Source organism: Oncorhynchus nerka, linkage group LG9a, assembly GCF_034236695.1.
Source record: "Oncorhynchus nerka isolate Pitt River linkage group LG9a, Oner_Uvic_2.0, whole genome shotgun sequence".
In the NCBI taxonomy this organism is placed as follows: Eukaryota; Metazoa; Chordata; class Actinopteri; order Salmoniformes; family Salmonidae; genus Oncorhynchus; species Oncorhynchus nerka.
The window spans coordinates 40,440,608-40,463,585 of NC_088404.1; the positions used below are offsets into that span (position 1 = coordinate 40,440,608).

The following is a 22,978-nucleotide window of genomic DNA, read 5'->3' on the forward strand; positions in this document are numbered from 1 at the left end:
TACAGCTTTTGCTATCCAGAGTTCATTGACCTGTTGGAGAAACAGCACAGCATTCTGTGTTTACAATGTGGGGTTTACTGTAGTACATTCCATGGTATTGTCCCCATCACTTCCTCTGAGCTATCCAGGCAGGCTAGGGAGTTCAGCTAGTACATTTGGTCCATAGAGACTCCCTCTAACCCAGCCCACTCTGCAACTGATCATATATGTCCTGGAACTACATATTTACTGGAAAGTACATATTTTCTTAGGAAGTTGTATTGACCAACATGGTCATGATTGATTAATATTTGCAGAAATAGTACCACAATTCCAATTTTCTTTACATAAAGCTGAAAGATTTTAGTGAAGGTTTATCTGTATGGTTCCATCATTCTGGGTCAATATTGGCATTTCTGTGACTGTAAGGTATGGGAGTTTCTGAGAATGTGCCCTAGAAAAAGTGTCTCTATATCTGTTATTTACTGCTCTATAATAACCCTACCTCGCATGTATAGAAGTAGCCCCCTGGGCCCAGATAGAACACGTAATGACACCCACGCCCAAATATCCCGCTCTGGCCTGGTTGAGGCCCAATCACAGACTACAGGGACAGTGTTGTGAAGTTTAGTTTAGCCTCAGCCCGAACCCCATCTCCCTAGAGGTGTCTTCTGTTCCCTCCCTCTTCCTCCCCTTGTCTCTTGTGCATGCTCAACACAGCCTGGATCAGTTAGTTCAGAGGTTCTGAGGAGGCACTACACAGCTCTGGGATCCAGTTTGAAGTCAGTGTTCATTTAGCTACTGGTGAGATGGATAAGTGTGTGATGACACTCCCAGTCCTGCTGCTGTTCCTGGGCCTGGTTGTGATGTCCCGATCCTGTCTGGAGCCAGCCTCTGCATACAGGTTCACTGGGGCTGTCTGTAGGCTGACCTACCCTGCAGCGGTGGTCTGTGAGTATCTATCTTATTGATTCCAGTCTCCCTACGGTGTTTTCTCAAATGTTTTTCACCAGAACTGTTACTGTCAGGGTAGTTAACTGTTTTTTTAAGTATTGTCTTTAGTCTATAGTGAGGAAAAAAACTGCCCACTGACAAAGAAATGACCAGTCTATAATTTTAATGGTCGGTTTATTTGAACAGTGAGCGACAGAATAACAACAACAAAATCCAGAAAAACGCATGTCAAAAATGTTATAAATTGATTTGCATTTTAATGAGGGAAAAAAGTATTTGACCCCTCTGCAAAACATGACTTCGTACTTGGTGGCAAAACCCTTGTTGGCAATCACAGAGGTCAGACGTTTCTTGTAGTTGGCCACCAGGTTTGCACACATCTCAGGAGAGATTTTGTCCCACTCCTCTTTGCAGATCTTTTCCAAGTCATTAAGGTTTCGAGGCTGACGTTTGGCAACTGGAACCTTCAGCTCCCTCCACGGATTTTCTATGGGATTAAGGTCTGGAGATTGCCTACGCCACTCCAGGACCTTAATGTGCTTCTTGAGCCACTCCTTTGTTGCCTTGGCCGTGTGTTTTGGGTCATTGTCATGCTGGAATACCCATCCACGACCCATTTTCAATGCCCTGGCTGAGGGAAGGAGGTTCTCACCCAAGATTTGACGGTACATGGCCCCGTCCATCGTCCCTTTGATGCGGTGAAGTTGTCCTGTCCCCTTAGCAGAAAAACACCCCAAAAGCATAATGTTTCCACCTCCATGTTTGACAGTGTGGATGGTGTTCTTGGGGGTCATAGGCAGCATTCCTCCTCCTCCAAACACAGCAAGTTGAGTTGATGCCAAAGAGCTCCATTTTGGTCTCATCTGACCACAACACTTTCACCCAGTTGTCCTCTGAATCATTCAGATGTTCATTGGCAAACTTCAGACGGGCATGTAAATGTGCTTTCTTGAGCAGGGGGACCTTGTGGGCTCTGCAGGATTTCAGTCCTTCACGGAGTAGTGTATTACCAATTGTTTTCTTGGTGACTATGGTCCCAGCTGACTATGGTCCCAGATCATTGACAAGATCCTCCCGTGCAGTTCTGGGCTGATTCCTCACAGTTCTCATGATCATTGCAAATCCACAAGGTGAGATCTTGCATGGAGCCCCAGGCCGAGGGAGATTGACAGTTCATTTGTGTTTCTTCCATTTGCGAATAATCGCACCAACTGTTGTCACCTTCTCACCAAGCTGCTTGGCGATGGTCTTGTAGCCCATTCCAGCCTTGTGTAGGTCTACAATCTTGTCCCTGACATCCTTGGAGAGCTCTTTGGTCTTGACCATGGTGGAGATTTTGGAATCTGATTGAGTGATTGCTTCTGTGGACAGGTATTCCTTTATACAGGTAACAAACTGAGATTAGGAGCACTCCCTTTAAGAGTGTGCTCCTAATCTCAGCTCGTTACCTGTATAAAAGACACCTGGGAGCCAGAAATCTTTCTGATTGAGGGGGTCAAATACTTTTTTCCCTCATTAAAATGCAAATCAATTTCTAACATTTTTGACATGTGTTTTTCTGGATTTTGTTGTTGTTATTCTGTCTCTCACTGTTCAAATAAACCGACCATTAAAATTATAGACTGATAATTTCTTTGTCAGTGGGCAAATGTACAAAATCAGCAGGGGATCAAATACTTTTTCCCCTCACTGTTTATATAGACAAATTCTGTATTTTCTCTTCAGTAAATGAAAAGACGACCAAGGTCATCCAGGCTGCGTTCCAGCATGCCAAATATCCAAGCATTAGCAATGAGAAGTCTATTCTCTTTGTTGGAAAGGTGAAATATGGACTTGCCAAGTGAGTGGACCTGACCACATGCACGCTCTTATGCTGTTCCTTTCATTCTCCTCCATTACCTCACATGCCATCCTTTTCCTTTTTTTTTTACCTCACATGCCATCCTTTTATCCTGTATTCACTTACCATAGATGATGTATACGACACATGATTGGATGAATGCATAAGCACTCATTTTTCAATCAATAACAGATTGAATGTCATCACGGTCGCCATTGCTTTGTTGTTTTGCTCCTTTATTCTTTCTAAAATGAACAACCAATAATAATGTCCTCTCCTGACCTTTGCCCTCTCAGTCTGGAGATCCATAACCTGTCGATTGGGCGGAGTGAGTTTGAGCTCATAGCAGGTGAAGGCATTGAGATTGCCATCTCCAACGTGTCTGCTGTTTTCAAAGGAACCATCCAGTATGGATATGGAAGCTGGCTGTGAGTCCTTCCATCAGTCATTTTTTATTTATTTAAATTTTATTTCACCTTTATTTAACCAGGTAGGCAAGTTGAGAGCAAGTTCTCATTTACAATTGCGACCTGGCCAAGATAAAGCAAAGCAGTTTGACACATACAACGACACAGAGTTACACATGGAGTAAAACAAACATACAGTCAATAATACAGTATAAACAAGTCTATATACGATGTGAGCAAATGAGGTGAGATAAGGGAGGTAAAGGCAAAAAAAGGCCATGGTGGCAAAGTAAATACAATATAACAAGTAAAACACTGGAATGGTAGATTGCAGTGGAAGAATGTGCAAAGTAGAAATAAAAATAATGGGGTGCAAAGGAGCAAAATAAATAAATAAATACAGTAGGGAAAGAGGTAGTTGTTTGGGCTAAATTATAGGTGAGCTATGTACAGGTGCAGTAATCTGTGAGCTGCTCTGACAGTTGGTGCTTAAAGCTAGTGAGGGAGATAAGTGTTTCCAGTTTCAGAGATTTTTGTAGTTCGTTCCAGTCATTGGCAGCAGAGAACTGGAAGGAGAGGCGGCCAAAGAAAGAATTGGTTTTGGGGGTGACTAGAGAGATATACCTGCTGGAGCGTGTGCTACAGGTGGGAGATACTATGGTGACCAGCGAGCTGAGATAAGGGGGGACTTTACCTAGCAGGGTCTTGTAGATTACCTGGAGCCAGTGGGTTTGGCGACGAGAATGAAGCGAGGGCCAGCCAACGAGATTGTACAGGTCGCAATGGTGGGTAGTATATGGGGTTTTGGTGGCAAAACGGATTGCACTGTGATAGACTGCATCCAATTTGTTGAGTAGGGTATTGGAGGCTATTTTGTAAATGACATCGTCGAGGATTGGTAGGATGGTCAGTTTTACAAGGGTATGTTTGGCAGCATGAGTGAAGGATGCTTTGTTTGCTAAATAAGAAGCCAATTCTAGATTTAACTTTGGATTGGAGATGTTTGATGTGGGTCTGGAAGGAGAGTTTACAGTCTAACCAGACACCTAGATATTTGTAGTTGTCCACGTATTCTAAGTCAGAGCCGTCCAGAGTAGTGATGTTGGACAGGCGGGCAGGTGCAGGCAGCGATCGGTTGAAGAGCATGCATTTAGTTTTACTTGTATTTAAGAGCAATTGGAGGCCACGGAAGGAGAGTTGTATGGCATTGAAGCTTGCCTTGAGGGTTGTTAACACAGTGTCCAAAGAAGGGCCAGAAGTATACAGAATGGTGTTATCTGCGTAGAGGTGAATCAGAGACTCACCAGCAGCAAGAGCGACCTCATTGATGTATACAGAGAAGAGAGTCGGTCCAAGAATTGAACCTTGTGGCACCCCCATAGAGACTGCCAGAGGTCCGGACAGCAGACCCTCTGATTTGACACACTGAACTCTATCAGAGAAGTAGTTGGTGAACCAGGCGAGGCAATCATTTGAGAAACCAAGGCTGTCGAGTCTGCCGATGAGGATGTGGTGATTGACAGAGTCGAAAGCCTTGGCCAGATCAATGAATACGGCTGCACAGTAATGTTTCTTATCGATGCCGGTTAAGATATTGTTTAGGACCTTGAGCGTGGCTGAGGTGCACCCATGACCAGCTCTGAAACCAGATTGCATAGCAATCTTTCATTGTGAAAAGGGACGATGAGAGGGATGGAAATAGTTTGTGATATGATTAGATATAACTTTCTAGATCTTACAGTAACGTATGTTGTGATTTATCCAAATGTCATGTTGGCTACTACTGAAATTTTGTATGTTAACCTTGAATAGCTGCGTGGTCATGACACTGCCATGTGTAATCTGTTTTGCAGTGTCAATGTGGGACATTCAGTAGATTTTGAAATTGATTCGCACATTGATCTTGGCATTAACCCCAAACTCTGTAAGTACCTTTTTCCCGCCCATTGTTTGTGTGGTGTTCAATGTTCACTCTTCCTTCTCATTCTTCCAAAGAGTTTACAGCAATCTTATCTTACCTTTTGTAATGTATTTCCTGCCAGTGATCATGTGCTTTCTCTGTCTCAGATTGTGGAAAGGGGAAAGTTGCTGCAGACACATCAGACTGCTACCTCACGTTCCACAAGCTGGATCTCCTGTTGCAGGGAGACAGGGAGTAAGTGGCACATTCTGGAACTCAGATAGTTTTATACACATAGTGTAAAATGGTTTATCTGTAATGTCGTCTTCCTTCAAGGGAAGTAACATGAAGGACAAACCCTGTGTTTTACATTCTGGCTTTAGGCCTGGCTGGCTCAAGAGGCTGTTCACAAACTTCATCACCTTCACTGTGAAGCTGGTTATTAAAAGCCAGGTGAGTGATGATTAGAGGGAAATATAGGAGAATAATGTACTGTTGGACTTAGGGTAGGCCGTCCTTGTAAATAAGAATTTGTGACTTGCCTAGTTAAATAAACCTGCAGTGTATCAAAGTATTGGACAGAGGCCTCGCTGATGGCTCAACTCTGCCCCCTACTGTCTTGTTAATGCAACCCAGCAAAAACATTGTCACATCAGCTGCAACATAGAATTAAACAATATCCCTGTTTTTGTCATCTTAGATCTGTAAGGAGATCAATAATGTGGCAAACATATTGGCTGACTTTATACAGGAACGAGCAGGTATGGACACGTTTGGGGAGCCTGGGTAGATAGCACACGAAGCCTATAGAGGTATCAAGACTTTCTCTTATTTAGAACATCTGTCAGTGACTATGTTTACATCTCCGCGTTGATTCCCACAGAGCAATTCCTTAGTGATGGTGACATCAGCATGGATATTGGAGTAACTTCTGCCCCTGTCATCACATCCAATTACATTGAATCATACCACAAGGTACTGTATATCCCTTTATTATCTAGCATCCATATTCATTGTACATGATGATGCACAATACCAATTGTTATTATATGTATTACAGTATCTTTCTTCTGTCTTCCCATGATGTCCAGGGTCTGGCCAAATACAACAACATGACAGCTGTCATCAATGAGTCTGTATTCGACCCCAGCCAACTGACAGAGGACCGTATGCTTTACTTCTGGATCTCTGATGAGGTCTTCAACCCCCTGATTACAGCTGCCCACCAAGATAGACGTTTTGTCCTCAACATCTCTGGCCTGGAGCTCACAGTAGGTGTCTACCAGACTAGTGGATGTCATGTGGACTAGTGTCCAAGGCAGCATTTATCAGGAAAACAGTAATCAGGACTTGTTGTTGGGGTTTGGTCCACGGTGTGTTACAATATGGTAGAGGGGGGAAACTGACTGTAGCACTGTGACGGGGAATGACATTCTTGTTCATTACAAGCTGAATTACTGTGTTTGTTTTAATGTATGCCAGTTATTTAACATGGTCAATTTCATTTCAGGAACTGTTTAAGACAAATTTGTCTACCCCCATTCCAGAGTTCCTTAGCCAGGTATGTGACAAACCCACTCAGGACAGTCCTCAGACAGACACAACATGCTTTTATCAGCTCCACAGACCATGCAACCTATCTTGGCCTCTGCAATTTAGTGGTGTTTTGAGTTTCATTGTATTTCAAACCTCATATATTGTGTACACAGGTAAGTCAGTGTGATAAATATGTCTGTGCCTGTATGAAACCTGTCTCTCTGTATCCTTTTGGCAGTTTCTGTCCTCTGAGGAGCCAGTGCTGGGGGTGTGGAGTGTGTCAGTGCCTCACCTGTGGACGACCCCAATGGGCACCTATGTCAGAGCTGTGGCTGCAGCAGAACTGACTAGCGGAGCTGAGGACATCCCAGGACTTTACTTTGAGATGGTCAGCCAAAGAAACACCTGTTTTAATATTTTAAATGATAGCCCGGCATCAGACAGTAATGTGTCCAAGAAGGGTAGCTGAATGGGGTTTGTCGTTATCTAGGAGGTGGAGGTTGTAGTGACTGCTTCCTACGCCAAGAAGAAACTGATCCTAATCGCTACAACATCACAGTGAGTCCATTTACGCACCTATACTGTAGTGAACATGTACATACACATGTATAGGAACTGCATATGTGAGTAAAGGCATTACATGAAGACCATGCTTTTAATTGGTCTTGTGATACTGACTCCACTGTGCCTCTATAAGGGATACAGACTGTAATGGTTTAGTAAAACACTTTCTGATTGCATGGCAGTTTACTAACAAGTATACGGAACAAAAATATAAACGCAACATGTAAAGTGTTAGTCCCATGTTTCCTGAGCTGAAATAAAAGATCTCAGAAATGTTCATAAAGCACAAAAAGCTTATTTCTCTCAAATTTTAGGGACAAATTTGATTACATCCCTTTTAGTGAGCATTTCTCCTTTGCCAAGATAATTCATCCACCTGACAGGTGTGGCACATCAAGAAGCTGATTAAACAGCATGATCATTACACAGGTGCACCTTGTGCTGGGGACAATAAATGGCCACTTTAAAATGTCCAGTTTTGTCACAATGCCTCAAGTTTTGAGCAAGCATGCAATTGGCATGCTGACTGCAGGAATGTCCACCAGAGTTGTTGCCAGAGAATTTAATGTCCATTTCTCTCATCTGCGTGCTCAAATCAAAACTCTAATAAAATGTTATTGCGGGTGTAGCGAAATGCTTGTGTTCTTAGCTCCAACAGTGCAGTAATATCTAACAATTCATAACAATACACCCAAATCTAAAAGCAAAATAATGGAATTAAGAAATATAACGTACCAGTCTAAAGTTTGGCCACACCTACTCATTCAAGGGTTTGTCTTTATTTGTACTTTTTTCTACATAATATAATAATAGTGATGACATCAAAACTATGAAATAACACATGGAATCATGTAATAACCAAAAATGTGTTAAACAAATCAAAATATATTTTAGATTTTAGATTCTTCAAAGTAGCCACCCTTGCCTTGATGACAGCTTTGCACACTCTTGGCATTCTCTCAACCGGCTTCATGAGGTAGGCACCTGGAATGCATTTCAATTAACAGTTAAACAGTTCCTTCTTAATGTCTTTGAGCCAATCAGCTGTGTTGTGACAAGGTAGGGGTGGTATACAGAAGATAGCCCTATTTGGTAAAAGACCAAGTCCATATTATGGCAAGAACAGCTCAAATAAGCAAAGAGAAATGACAGTCCATCATTTAAGACAATGAGGTCAGTCAATCCAGAAAATGTATTTTATATATATTTTGTACCCCTTTTTTGTGGTGTCCAATTGGTAGTGACAGTCTTGTCCCATCGCTGCAACTCCCATACGGACTCGGGAGAGGCGAAGGTCGAGAGCCGCGTGTCCTCCGAAACACGACCCCGCCAAGCCGCACTGCTTCTTGACACACTGCCCATTTAACCGAAAGCCAGCCGCAGCAATGTGCCGGAGGAAACACCATACACCTGGCAACCGTGTTAGCGTGCATGTGCCCGGCACGCCACAGGAGTCGCTAGAGCGAGATGGGACAAGGACATCCTGGCCAGCCAAACCCGCCCCTAACCAGGACGACGCTGTGCCAATTATGTGCGCCTCATGGGTCTCCCGGTCGGCTGTGACACAGCCTGGAATCAAACCAGGATCTGTAGTGACACAGCTAGCACTGCGATGCAGTGCCTTAGACTGCCATGCTGCTCGGGAGGCCATGTGTCTGAACTTTTGACTGGTTCTGGATAAATAATAGGACGAGCAATGTTGGAGTGGCATTGACTAAGATACAGTAGAATAGAATACAGTATATACATATGAGATGAGTAAAGCAGTATGTAAACATTATTAAAGTGACTAGTGTTCCATTATTAAAGTGACCAGTGATTCCATGTCTATGTATAAGGGTAGCAGCATATTAGGTGCAGGGTTGAATAACCGGGTGGTAGCCATCTAGTGATGGCTATTTAAAAGTCTGATGGCCTTGAGATAGAAGCTGTGCTAGCAACACTGGCTGCAGTAACCCATGGGGAGGGGGTCACACGGACAATCAGATAGGGGGCATGTTATTGTGGCCCTGGTGGCATAAAATAATCAAAGGTCTGACTGCACAGAGATGCTTGGGAAAATGGTCACAACAGGGGACCAGTGTGTGTGTGTTGACATTGGTTAAGTCTGGCATGCTTTCTCAAACAGCTGTACCTGTATATGCATTCGTAAATCAGGTCCTTTCTTGAGTTGGACTCTGAAATGTAACAACCATTGAGCATCTGAGCTTATGGTTGATTGTGGGGGAAAGGGGTTGAGTGTGTGTGTATATACCACATATGTTGCAAGGGGGTAAGGATGTTAGGGACAATATAGGAGGAACCACAATAATTGTTTGCTAAAATAATAATTGCTTGACAAAAATGTAATGCATTGGCAATCCTGGTTATAGGTAACAATCCTGGTTACAGGTAACAATCCTGGTTACAGGTACCAATCCTGGTTATAGGTAACAATCCTGGTTATAGGTAACAATCCTGGTTACAGGTAACAATCCTGGTTATAGGTAACAATCCTGGTTATAGGTAACAATCCTGGTTACAGGTAACAATCCTGGTTATAGGTAACAATCCTGGTTATAGGTAACAATCCTGGTTACAGGTAACAATCCTTTGCATGAACTGTCAACATTATTACACATATTAATTGTTAATGGTGGAAATTAAGATACGCAAGATATTTGAGTATATAAATATTTTTAATAGCTATATATGAAGCAAATTGTGAGAGCATTGTAAATACTTTTAGCGGTTGATCTGCTTCTGTTCTGTGGGTGGCATTCTGTGCTCTTTTCAAAGGATGGGTCCTGGCCTCTCAGGGGGCCTAGGGATCCGGAGGGACTGGGGTGCCCTGTCGGTCACTGGGATGACAACCCAACTTGGGATGGGGAGGGGTTTTAGCAATTGGAGGGTTATTTAGCAGCAATACAAATATCATGGTACAGCTATATGGAAACTCAATCACTATGGTACTTTTTAATGCTACATTTACAAACATATAATATGATAAATAGATTTGAAACTTGTATCATGGTAAATCCTGAAATAAGTATAGCCAATTATAATTGTAATAGCTTAGCAAATAATAAGAAAAGAAGAACAATATTTACCTGGCTCAAAGAGAAGGAATATAATATCTATTGTTTACAGGGGGGGTGGTGTTTAAATATACTTCTCCCATTGGCAAAGTAACTCAAAATGGGCGATGATATTAATTAACAGTCATTTTGATCCGAATGTGCAATTTGTCTAAACAGATCCGCAAGGTAGATGGATGATTTTAAATACGTTATTGGACCATAAACAGATATGGCTCATTAACCTTTACGGACCAATAATGATGATTCACGCTTCTTTGAAAATATATATAATAAATTATCAACCCTGCAAGCAATACAAGACTATTATCATGGTGGGAGATTGTAATACTATTTTAATTACCTTAATGGACCGTAATCAAAATCACATTACAAACTATCACCCTCGTGCTCTTAAGGAAATCATGAATGTCATGGATATATTGGAACTGGTGGATATAAGGAGGCTTAAATATCCTGACCTAGTGAGATGTACAGGGGCTCCCGAGTGGTGCAGCGGTCTAAGGCACTGCTTCGCAGTGCTAGATGCGTCACTACAGACCCTGGTTCGATTCCAGGCTGTATCACAACCGGCCATGATTGAGAGTCCTATAGGGCGGCGCACAATTGGCCCAGTGTCGTTAGGGTTTGGCCGGGGTAGGCCGTCATTGTAAATAAGAATTTGTTCTTAACTGACTTGCCTAGTTTTAAAAAATGAACATGGCGGAGGCTCAATCAAGCTAGTTGACTAGTTGACTTCTTTCTTATGTCATTCTCATTGGCACCAAAAGTAAAAACGGTGTTGATAGGGGATAGAATGCTGTCGGACCATCAGATAATTGACATATACATTACTCTTACTGAATTTCCACGTGGGCGAGAATATTGGACATTTAATCATAGCCTATTGGATGATAACTTGTTTTTAACCAGGACAGAGTTATTTATAACTGAATTTGTCTGACATAACATAGGTACAGCAAATCCCCTTATTGTATGGGACACTTTAAATGTGCCTTTAGAGGCCATGCAATTCAGTACTCATCTCGACAACAAAAGCAATTTAGGTCAAAGGAGTCCAACTAATAAAGGAAAGAGAAAGTCTAACAGAAAAGATAGGTAGCAATAAAAACTGTACCATAGAGGCTCAGAATAAGTGAGAGGAAAAACAAAAAGAAACGGAACTAATTCAACAAAGATCACAAGTAATATATTATAATAATAAAGCAAAGTGGATGGAATATGGGGAGAAATGCACCAAATTCTTTTTAAATCTTCAACATAGAAATGCTACCAAAAATAATTTACTGAAACTTGTTACAAGTGAGAGTCACCCATGATTCATCAAATTATATTTTGAAAGTGGAAGCGGAGTAGGCCTACATTAAGGATATGTTTTAGTTTCAGTCTCCTCCATCTTCTCTAACCGAAGCTAATTGTATGGATTAAAAAATATATATATGTAAAATGAACAGCCATACAGAAAGACTCATGTGAAGGTGAAACAGAAGAACTTATTGATGTATTTAAAGCCTTTGAGTCCGGGAAAACTCCAGGGCTGGATGGCATACCAGTAGAGGTATACCAAAACTGTTTTGATATACTCAAAGGACATTTATTAGCATGTTTTAATCACTCCTATGTAAATGTTAGATTATCAGACACTCAACAAGGTCTGATTTCATTATTACTGAAACAGAATACAACACGTGGGAAATATAAGATCCAGTCCATTGAAAACATTTGGAGGCCCCTTACAATTTAGTGTTGTGATGCAACAATTCTAGCAGAATGTACAGCGTATAGAATTTAAAAGGTATTGTCGGACATGATTCATTCTAATCAGACAGGCTTTTTACATGGATGAAACATTGGAGATAATATAAGGCAAGTACTGGAAACAATAGAACACTATGGAAAATCTGGGAAACCAGACCTGCTTTCATAGCGGACTTTGAAAAGGCTTTTGATAAAGTATGACTGGAGTTTATACATAAATACCTGGAACATTACAATTTTGGAGAATCTCTTATAAAATGGGTTTAAATTATGTATAGTAACCCTATGTGTAAAATAGTAAATAATGGCTACTTCTCAGAAAGTTTTAAACTGTCAAGAGGAGTAAAACAAGGTTGTCCACTATTGGTATTATGGCCATCAAAATGTTAGCTATTAAAATCAGATCCAACCATAATATTAAGGGACTAGAAATACAGGGCTTAAAAACAAAAGGTGTCATTGTACGCTGATGATTCATGTTTTCTTTTAAATCCACAACTTGGATCCCTCCACAGCCTCATAGCGGATCTAGATAATTGTTCCAATCTCTTTGGATTACTATATTATGTATTGGATCACTCAAAAAAAACTTTTACATTACTGTGTAGTTTACCAATAAAATGGTCTGATGGTGATGTAGATATACTTGGTATACATATCTCGAAATAAATACATGATCTCACTCCAATACATTTTTATAGAAAGTTACAAAAAATAGATAAGATCTTGCTACCATGGAAAACCTTTCTATTTGTGGAAAAATCACCCTGATTAACTCTTTAGTAATATCCCAGTTTACCTATTTGCTTATAGTCTTGCTTACACATAGAGAACAGTTTTTTAAATTATATGAGAAAACATATTCAAATTGATTTGGAATGGCAAGCCAGACAAAATGAAATGGGCCTATTTATATACAGTGAGGGAAAAAAGTATTTGATCCCCTGCTGATTTTGTACGTTTGCCCACTGACAAAGAAATGATCAGTCTATAATTTTAATGGTCGGTTTATAACAACAAACAAATCCAGAAAAACACATGTCAAAAATTTTAGAAATTGATTTGCATTTTAATGAGGGAAATAAGTATTTGACCCCTCTGCAAAACATGACAGTACTTGGGGGCAAAACCCTTGTTGGCAATCACAGAGGTCAGACGTTTCTTGTAATTGCACACATCTCAGGAGGGATTTTGTCCCACTCTTTGCAGATCTTCTCCAAGTCATTAAGGTTTCGAGGCTGACGTTTGGCAACTCAAACCTTCAGCTCCCTCCACAGATTTTACCCTATGTTCAAGAAAGGCCTTTTTCCCCTTAATTCAGATTACAACCTCTCACTTTCAGTTATTTGAAAAGGAAATCCTCTCCCAAATATCGCTGTTTTCAAAACAAGCCATAGAAAGTTTGTTGCAATTTCAATTTAATCCACCAGAAAAGACAACAAATAATACAACAAATATTATGGTTAAACTCAACTATACTAATTGATTAAAAAAACAGTATGTTTTGAAAAAATGTTTTAAAAAGGTATAATCTTCGTAAAATATATTATAAATAGGACTGGTGGAGTTATGTCACACATGCAGCTAACAAAAACAAATGGCAATGTCTGCTCTATCCAAAATTACAACCAACTAATTGCAGCATTAACGCAAAAATGGAAGAGGAAAGGGGAAAAGGAAGGAACTTGTCTGTCGGCACTGCATTGAAGACCAAAATTGGTTAAAGAAAATTGTGATAAATCAAAAAGTATATCAGTTTAATTTAAGGACCAAAAAATGTACATCCGTGCCACATAGATTGCAAAATAGTTAGGAAGAGATTTTCGACGTACCGATTCCATGGCACATGGTTTATGAACTGATACGCAAAACGACTTCGGATCGAACCCACAAATGCTAATGCTCCAAATACTTATTTTCCACCATAATTTGCAAATAAATTAATTAAAAATCCTACAATGTGATTTTCTGGATTTTTTTCCCTCATTTTGTCTGTCATAGTTGAAGTGTAACTATGATGAAAATTACAGGCCTCTCTCATATTTTTAAGTGGGAGAACTTGCACAATTAGTGGCTGACTAAATACTTTTTTGCCCCACTGTATACCTCACACTGCTGCCTATGTCTGTGCAAGTAAAGAAACAACACTTATGTGACTTTGCTTCTTCCCACTAAAGAATTTCCATAATGAAGGATTCACTGTCCACAGACACACTGCAGGTGAGAATTAAATAGGCATACTGAATCCCAATCTAAGTGACCAGTAGCGGTGGTAGATTGCTTTATTTCTCATTTCCTTATGCTCTCCAGATGGTTGAAGCCCACATTGAATATTTGAAAGAGGCAGTAGAGAAAATAGGTGTCCCAAAAGTCCTATCCAGTGAGTACTGTTTCATCCTCTCACGCTTAGTGAATTGTGATATACAGTGCATATGGAAAGTATTCAGACCCACATTTTGTTACATTACAGCCTTATTATAAAATTAATTTAATCGTTTTTTTTTCTCATCACACTAAAGTTGAATTTTATATACAGTTTAGCCAAATACATTTAAGTACATTTAGTTTTTCACAATTCCTGACATTTAATCCTAGTAAAACTTCCCTGTCTTAGGTCAGATAGGATCACCAATTTTATTTTAAGAATGTGAAATGTCAGAATAATAGTAGAGAGAATGATTTATTTCAGCCTTTATTTCTTTCATCACATTCCCAGTGGGTCAGAATTTCTATAGGATTGAGGTCAGGCTTTGGGATGGCCACTCCAATACCTTGACTTTGTTGTCCTTAAGCCATTTTGCTTGGGGTCATTGTCCATTTGGAAGATCCATTTGCGACCAAGCTTTAACTTCCTGACTGATGTCTTGAGATGTTGCTTCAATATATCCACATAATTTTCCTCCTCCATGATGCCATCTATTTTATGAAGTGCAGTCTCTCCTGCAGCAAAGCACCTCCACAACATGATGCTGCCACCCCAGTGCTTCACGGTTGGGATGGTGTTCTTCGGCTTGCAAGCCTCCACCTTTTTCCTCAGTTCCTTCTTGGAACTGATGGTCATTATGGCTAAAACAGTTCTATTTTTGTTTCATCAGACCAGAGGACATTTCTCCAAAAAGTATGATCTTCGTCCCCATGTGCAGTTGCAAACCGTAGTCTGGCTTTTTCATGACGGCTTTAGAGCAGTGGCTTCTTCCTTGCTGAGCAGACTTTCAGGTTATGTCGATATAGGACTCGTTTTACTGTGGATTTACATACTTTTGTACCTGTTTCCTCTAGCATCTTCACACGGTCCTTTGCTGTTGTTCTGGGATTGATTTGCACTTTTCGCACCAAAGTATGTTCATCTCTAGGAGACAGAACGTGTCTTTTTCCTGAGTGGTATGACAGCTGCATGGTCCCATGGTGTTTATACTTGCGTACTATTGTTTGTACAGATGAATGTGGTACATTCAGGTGTTTGGAAATTGCTCCCAAGGATGAACCAGACTTGTGGTGGTCTACAATTTTTTTCTGAGGTCCTGGCTGATTTATTTTGATTTTCCCATGATGTCAAGCAAAGAGACACTGACTTTGAAGGTAGGCCTTGAAATACATCCACAGGTACACCTCCAATTGACTCAAATTATGTCAATTAGCCTATCAGAAGCTTCTAAAGCCATGACATCATTTTCTGGAATTGTCCAAGCTGTTTAAAGGCACAGTCAACTTGGTGTATGTAAACTTCTGACCCACTGGAATTGTGATACAGTGAATTATAAGTGAAATAATCTGTCTGTAAACTTTTGTTGTACAAAGTAGATGTCCTAACTGACTTGCCAAAACTATAGTTTGTTAACAAGAAATTTGTGGAGTGGTTAAAAAATGAGTTTTAATGACCAACCTAAGTGTATGTAAACTTCCGACTTCAACTGTACATACAATACCCATAAAGACAAAGCAAAAGCAGTTTTTTTTAAATATCTCATTTACATAAGTACTTAGACCCTTTACTCAGTACTTTGTAGAAGCACCTTTGGCAGTGATTACAGCCTCGAATCTTCTTGGGTATGATACTACAAGCTTGGCACACCTGTATTTGGGGACTTTCCCCCATTCTTCTCTGCAGATCCTCTCAAGCTCTGTCCGGTTGGATGGAGAGCGTTGCTGCAAAGCTATTTTCAGGTCTCTCCAGAGATATTCGATCGGGTTCACGTCCGGGGTCTGGCTGGGCCACTCAAGGACATTCAGAGACTTTTCCTGATGCCACTCCTGCGTTGTCTTGGCTGTGTGCTTAGGGTCATTGTCCTGTTGGAAGGTGAGCCTTCACCCCAGTCTGAGGTCCTGAGTGCTCTGGAGCAGGTTTTCATCAAGGATCTCTCTGTACTTTGTGCCGTTCATCTTTCCCTCAATCCTGACTAGTTTCCCAGTCCCTGCCGCTGAAAAAATCCCCAAGGCATGATGCTGCCATGCTTCACCATGAGGATGGTGCCAGGTTTCCTCCAAACATGACAATTGGAGTTCAATCTTGGTTTCATCAGACCAGAGAATGTTGTTTCTTGTGATCTGAGAGTCCTTTTGGTAAGCTCCAAGCGGGCTGTCATGTGCCTTTTACTGAGGAGTGGTTTCCATCTGGCCACTCTACCATAAAGGCCTGATTGGTGGAGTGCTGCAGAGATGGTTGTCCTTCTGGATGGTTCTCCCATCTCCACAGAGGAACTCTGGCGCTCTGTCAGAGTAAACATTGGGTTCTTGGTCACCTCCCTGACCAAGGCCCTTCTCCTCCGATTGCTCAGTTTGGCCGGGCGGCCAACCCTAGGAAGAGTCTTGGTGGTTCCAAACTTCTTCCATTTACGAATGATGGAGGCCACTGTGTTCTTGGGGACCTTCAATGCTGTTTGGAACCCTTCCCCAGATCTGTGTCTCGACACAATCCTGTCTCGGAGCTCTACGGATTATTCCTTCGACCTCATGGCTTGGTTTTTTCTCTGACATGCAATGTCAACTGTAGGACCTTATATAAACAGGTGTGCGGCTTTCCCAATCGTGTCCAATCAATTGAATTTACCACAGGTGGACTCCAATCAAGTTGTAGAAACATCTCAAGGATGATCAATGGAAACGGGATGCACCTGAGCTCAATTTCGAGTCTCATAGCAAAGGGTCCAAATACGTATGTAAATAAGGTATTTCTGTTTTTTACTTTTTATACATTTGCAAACATTTCTAAAAACCTGTTTTCACTTTGTCATTATAGGGTATTGTGTGTAGATTGATGAAAAAAATATATATATTTTAGAATAAGGCTGTAACGTAACAAAATGTGGAAAAAGTCAAGGGGTCTGAATACTTTCCGAATGCACTGTGTGTTGTTGTGAACAATATAATATGTTCCTCTTTTGACCGTTGTCTTAGAACTAGAACCAAGTTTAACTGCACTACTGGACAAACAGGGAACAAATCTGTTTGAGCTCATCGAACCCCAGGTTGTTTCTCAGGATGTGAGTACTCATACATACACCTTCACTTCATTCTTACTCATCATAAGCTCAAATTAAAATATATACGCAAACTATAGGACTAAATAAATATTTTACAGAACGGATACTATTCATTGTCATCTGTCTTTCTGTCTGTAGGGTTTTGTGATTATCCAGACAGACTTTGCCTTTCCTCATCATCTGCTTGTGGAATTCCTCAGGAAGACTCTGGAGTGATTCTTATGTTGAGATGGTGGGAGTAGTCACAGGCGCTCCCTGTCCCTGTGCATCAAATCACATACTTTAGGCTACAGTATACTGAGGTCTAATGTGCAATGTTTTGAATGACTGTATTAGTGGAGGTGTTGATAAACTTACACTTCGGAATACAATTACTAGTTGTATTTGCACATTAAACAGGAACAGGTGCAAACACATAGCAAATTGGGCACTCTATGTGTGAAAAGGTTTTTGAAAAGGTCATTGTCTTTGTACACTCATTATGAACTTCTGTATTGACATGGTTGATTATGTCTCTTAACCTTGTCCCTAAAGCTGAATTAGATATACAACTTGGCTCAATAAGAAACATGATTTGTATTTGCATACTGTAAGTAAAGGGTTAAATGTGGCAGTAGGGTATTTCCGCTTATGTCTTGTGATTAGATTGGTTAATTTAATATTCCATGGATCAGGTGGCACAGAGCAGGTAGAACCGGTTCCTCTGCCAAATGCCCTGATGTACCAGGTGTCCCTCTGCCCTCTGGGAAGATAGCCATTCATCGATAGAAGATGGCTTCAGAATGGCAACAATACCAACTTGTTTGGTCTCTGAAATGTCCCACTGAAATGGGCATCTTTTAAATAAACTAATATACGGTTGATGGTAGTCTCCTTTTAATTCTCACACTTGTTTTATAAAATAAAGTAATAGAGGACATATGTATTGGAAAATAAGTTATATTTCATAATAGATATAGGGACAATGTCCTTATATAAAAGACATCTTCACAATGAAAAAAAGTCTTCTCATATAATGATATTGCCTGCCCCTTCCACCTCTCCTCCAGCAATATGCTTATGACTGTATAGCTTACATGTAGCCAGGTCATTCCTACAATGTGTCACAACAGCCTTCGCTTTGGCTCTCCCTCCTGTTCAGCTCAGGCATTTGGCGTCGCCGGCCTTCTAGTTGCTGCCGAACCTGATGCTAGCAAACACCCTTCCCTCATCAACCCAGGACTTGTCTCGTCATCATTACACACACCTAGTTCCAATCCCCACTCTATCACCGTATATATGCTCCCTCTGTCATTTGTCTTTGTCGGTCATTGTAAATGTTGCTTGTTTTCCTGAGAGGAATCTCTCCTACTATTTCCTGAGTACTTTATTATTTTGCACTTTGGGTTTCGTCACGATTTTATAATTATAGTGCTTGTGTCACAAGTGTAGAAAGGAGTAGGCAGGAGCCAGTCATTGTAACAATAATCGACAGGACAATGGTAAACCATGGGCACACTTATACAATTACTAATCACTGGGAATAGTGGCCAGGTGTGCGTATTTCATGTAATGGACATTGTTAGGTTCTAATGTTTAAGAGTAAATGACTCCACGGACACCAGAGAAGCTTAACCAAGTAGAATTCTTCCCAAAGGGTTAATACAGCTGTAATTCAGACACATATATGGCATCCCCCGTGGTAGTATTCATACCCCACTTTGGGTGGAGTCTACTCTTTATCGCTAAACATGGCATCATTCTTGCTAAGCTGGGAGCTAAGTGATATGAGCCTTCAACGGTTTCACCCTTATTAGTACTGCCACATGCGATCGTGTTCCCTGCACTCAGCCACATGCGATCGTGTTCCCTGCACTCAGCCACATGCGATCGTGTTCCCTGCACTCAGCCACATGCGATCGTGTTCCCTGCACTCAGCCACATGCAATCGTGTTCCCTGCACTCAGCCACATGCGATCGTGTTCCCTGCACTCAGCCACATGCGATCGTGTTCCCTGCACTCAGCCACATGCGATCGTGTTCCCTGCACTCAGCCACATGCGATCGTGTTCCCTGCACTCAGCCACATGCGATCGTGTTCCCTGCACTCAGCCACACGCGATCGTGTTCCCAGCCCCTCCCAAGCTTCATTACGACCCCTCATGTTTGTTTTGTAACTAATGTTCCTATACTTCTGAGTATAAAATGTTCAAAGTTTCACCCTGAATCCAACAACATACACAAAATAGTCCAAATTGGTGAAGTGAAATGAAAAAAAATACTTGTTTCAAAAAAATGTAAAACTGAAAAATGGTGCGTGCATATGTATTCACCCCCTTTGCTATGAAGCCCCTAAATAATAATTACCTTCAGAAGTCACATAATTAGTTAGATTGCACACAGGTGGACTTGATTTAAGTGTCACATGATCTGTCACATGATCTCAGTTTATGTTCTGAAAGGGCCCAGAGTCTGCAACGCCACTAAGCAAGGGAACCACCAAGCAAGCGGGACCATGAAAAACAAGGAGCTCGCCAAACAGGTCATGGACAAGGTTGTGGAGAAATACAGATCAGAGTTGGGTTATAAAAAAATATCAGAAACTTTGAACATCCCACGGAGCACCACAACAAACCTGCCAAGAGAGTGCCTCCCACCAAAACTCATGGACCAGGCTGGGCTTTACGGAAGAGTGGCCAGAAAAAAATCCATTGCTAAAAGAAAAAAATAAGCAAACATGTTTGGTGTTCACCAAAAGGCATGTGGGAGACAAACATATGGAAGAAGGTACTCTGGTCAGATGAGGCTAAAATTGAGCTTTTTGGCCATCAAGGAAAATGATATGTCTGTCGCAAACCCAATACCTCTCATCACCCCGAGAACACCATCGCCACAGTGAAGCATGGTGGTGGCAGCATCATGCTGTGGGGATGTTTTTCATTGGCATGGACTGGGAAACTGGTCAGAATTGGAGGAATGATGGATGGCACTAAATACAGGAAATTCTTGAGGGAAACCTGTTTCAGTCTTCCAGAGATTTGAGACTGGGACGGAAGTTCACCTTCCAGCAGGACAATGACCCTAAGCATACTGCTAAAGCAACACTCGAGTGGTTTAAGGGGAAACATTTAAATGTATTGAAATGGCCTAGTCAAAGCCCAGACCTCAATCCAATTGAGAATCTGTGGTATGACTTAAAGATTGCTGTACACCAGCGGAACCCATCCAATTTGAAGGAGCTGGAGCAGTTTTGCCTTGAAGAATGGGCAAAAATCCCGGGGACTAGATGTGCCAAGCTGATAGAGACATACCCCAAGAGACTTGCAGCTGTAATTACTGCAAAAGGTGTCTCTACAAAGTATTGACTTTGAGGGGTGAATAGTTATGTACGCTCAAGTTCAGTTTTTTGTCTTGTTTCTTGTTTGTTTCACAATAAAACATATTTTGCATCTTCAAAGTGGTAGGCATGTTGTGTAAATCAAATGATACAAACCCCCCAAAAATCAATTTTAATTCCAGGTTGTAAGGCAACAAAATAGGAAAAATGCCAAGAGGGGTGAATACTTTCGCAAGCCACTGTGCATAATCCTAACGGTGGAACCTAACAGGGTGGAAATTTGGAGCCTAAATTAGAAATAGTTCTGTGAGTGAGCATAACACTTGAACAGGATTTTAACTTCTCTATCAGACATTATTTTGAAAATAACAGCATAGACATATATAAGTGGGACATACAGACTAACAACATGGAAAAATGTCTAAAACTGAGTGTTTATATTTATTTAGCTTTGCACCCTAGTTTTCCCACCAAAGAAATTATGACACTTCCTGAATGGTGTCATTGTAGGAAGGGGTTGTTTTCTTAAATGGAGAATTACAGTACAAGAAACTAACAGGGTGGAAAGTGATATCAGGGACAGAAAATCTGAAATACATTTATGAGAGAATTTAACTAGGGCTATATTTAAAGCCTTTTGGAATTCACATTTTCCTCTAAATAGGAAGTGATATTTCCTGGAGACAGAAAAGACGCCGCTTGGTAGGAATGACCCAGCTAGCTAGATTAGCCATACAACGGTCGTAATACCATTTTTGAAGTCTAACATGCTGGCCAAACCAGTGTGTTGAGATAATTTGATTTGTTGGAATACGGCTATACGAGGGCTTATTTCAAAAAGCTCTCTATAAGAGATTCCCTGTGGGCAGAGCTAGGCATATTGCACTGGGACGCTAACGCTAAAGCATACAATGACATTCTAGACGATTCTATGTTTTCAACTTTGTGGCAACAGTTTGGGGAAGGCCCTTTCCTGTTTCATCATGACAATACCCCCTGTGCACAAAGCGGCATCCATACAGAAATGGTTTGTCGAGATCGGTGTGGAAGAACTTGACTGGCCTGCACAGAGCCCTGATCTCAACCCCACCGAACACCTTTGGGGTGAATTGGAACGCTGACCTCGAGCCAGGCCTAATCACCCAACAACAGTGCCCGACCTCACTAATGCTCTTGTTGCTAAATGGAAGGAAATCCCCGCAGCAATGTTCCAGCATCTAGTGGAAAGCCTTCCCAGAAGAGTAGAGGCTGTTAAAGCAGCAACGGTAGGATGAACTCCATATTAATGTCCATGATTTTGGAACGAGATGTTCGATGAACCCTGAACCCTCCCAGTCAGATAGAACGTCGCGGCCTGCCCTCCTGTGGGGAAAACAACCTGAATTTGCAGAGGTTACCCCATTGGCTCACTGCAAAAACTTAACCTTTATCAAATGCAATTTTCTTGTTGTCTGATTGTTTTAGTCAATTACAAAAGTACATTTAAGAAAAGTATCATATGTCTAAAGATTACTTTTCAACACTGCCTGCTCCGCATTCTCTCTACTTACATGAAAAACGTTATATTGTAGGGCAGGATCATCAACTAGATGATGGTCAGTGGGCCGGAAAAGGCAGGGACGGCATTTAGGCCTGTAATCGATAGATCACTGGTTCGAATCCCCGAGCCGACTAGGTGAAAAATCTGTAGATGTGCACTTGAGCAAGGCACTTAAGCCAAATTGCTCATGTAAGTCGCTCTGGATAAGAGTCTGCTAAATGACTAAAATGTAATCATAATTATAAATAATTTGTAGACTGCATATTGACCGCAAGATGCCTAAACCGATATAGTTTGACTAAAACATAATAATTTTATGCATAATAATATTATGCATGGGAATACTAGGGAACAGATTTCTTAAATTAAAATCACCTGGAGCTTATATCCTGGTGTTTTTATAGTCTATTATGTCCAAGAATAAAAAATGTCAATAAAAACAATTTAATCCAAAAAAGTGATTTGATTATTTCCTCAGAAAACTTGGAGGGGCCAAATCAAACCATTGGTCGCCATTGGGGAACACTGTTGTAGAGCTTCCCTCATGCCCCTATCTCCCTATGTGGGAGCATTGCGGACCGTAGGTCAGGATTTTTTACCAGGTTACATGTACATTGAACAACACGG

General features: G+C 41.1%; 1 protein-coding gene across 1 annotated transcript; it reads left to right on the forward strand.

Annotated features, from left to right (window-relative positions):
• Positions 1-692: 692 nt before the first annotated feature.
• cetp (cholesteryl ester transfer protein, plasma) lies at positions 693-18,356 on the forward strand. The gene is made up of 16 exons (XM_029668129.2): positions 693-930; positions 2,659-2,773; positions 3,070-3,201; positions 5,034-5,104; positions 5,248-5,335; positions 5,464-5,533; positions 5,781-5,841; positions 5,964-6,055; positions 6,172-6,351; positions 6,591-6,641; positions 6,855-7,004; positions 7,107-7,174; positions 14,193-14,235; positions 14,326-14,395; positions 17,410-17,495; positions 17,634-18,356. Exons 1-16 carry the CDS (start codon positions 789-791, stop codon positions 17,709-17,711), a joined length of 1,497 nt encoding a protein of 498 aa, XP_029523989.1. The 5' UTR covers positions 693-788; the 3' UTR covers positions 17,712-18,356.
• Positions 18,357-22,978: the final 4,622 nt, after the last annotated feature.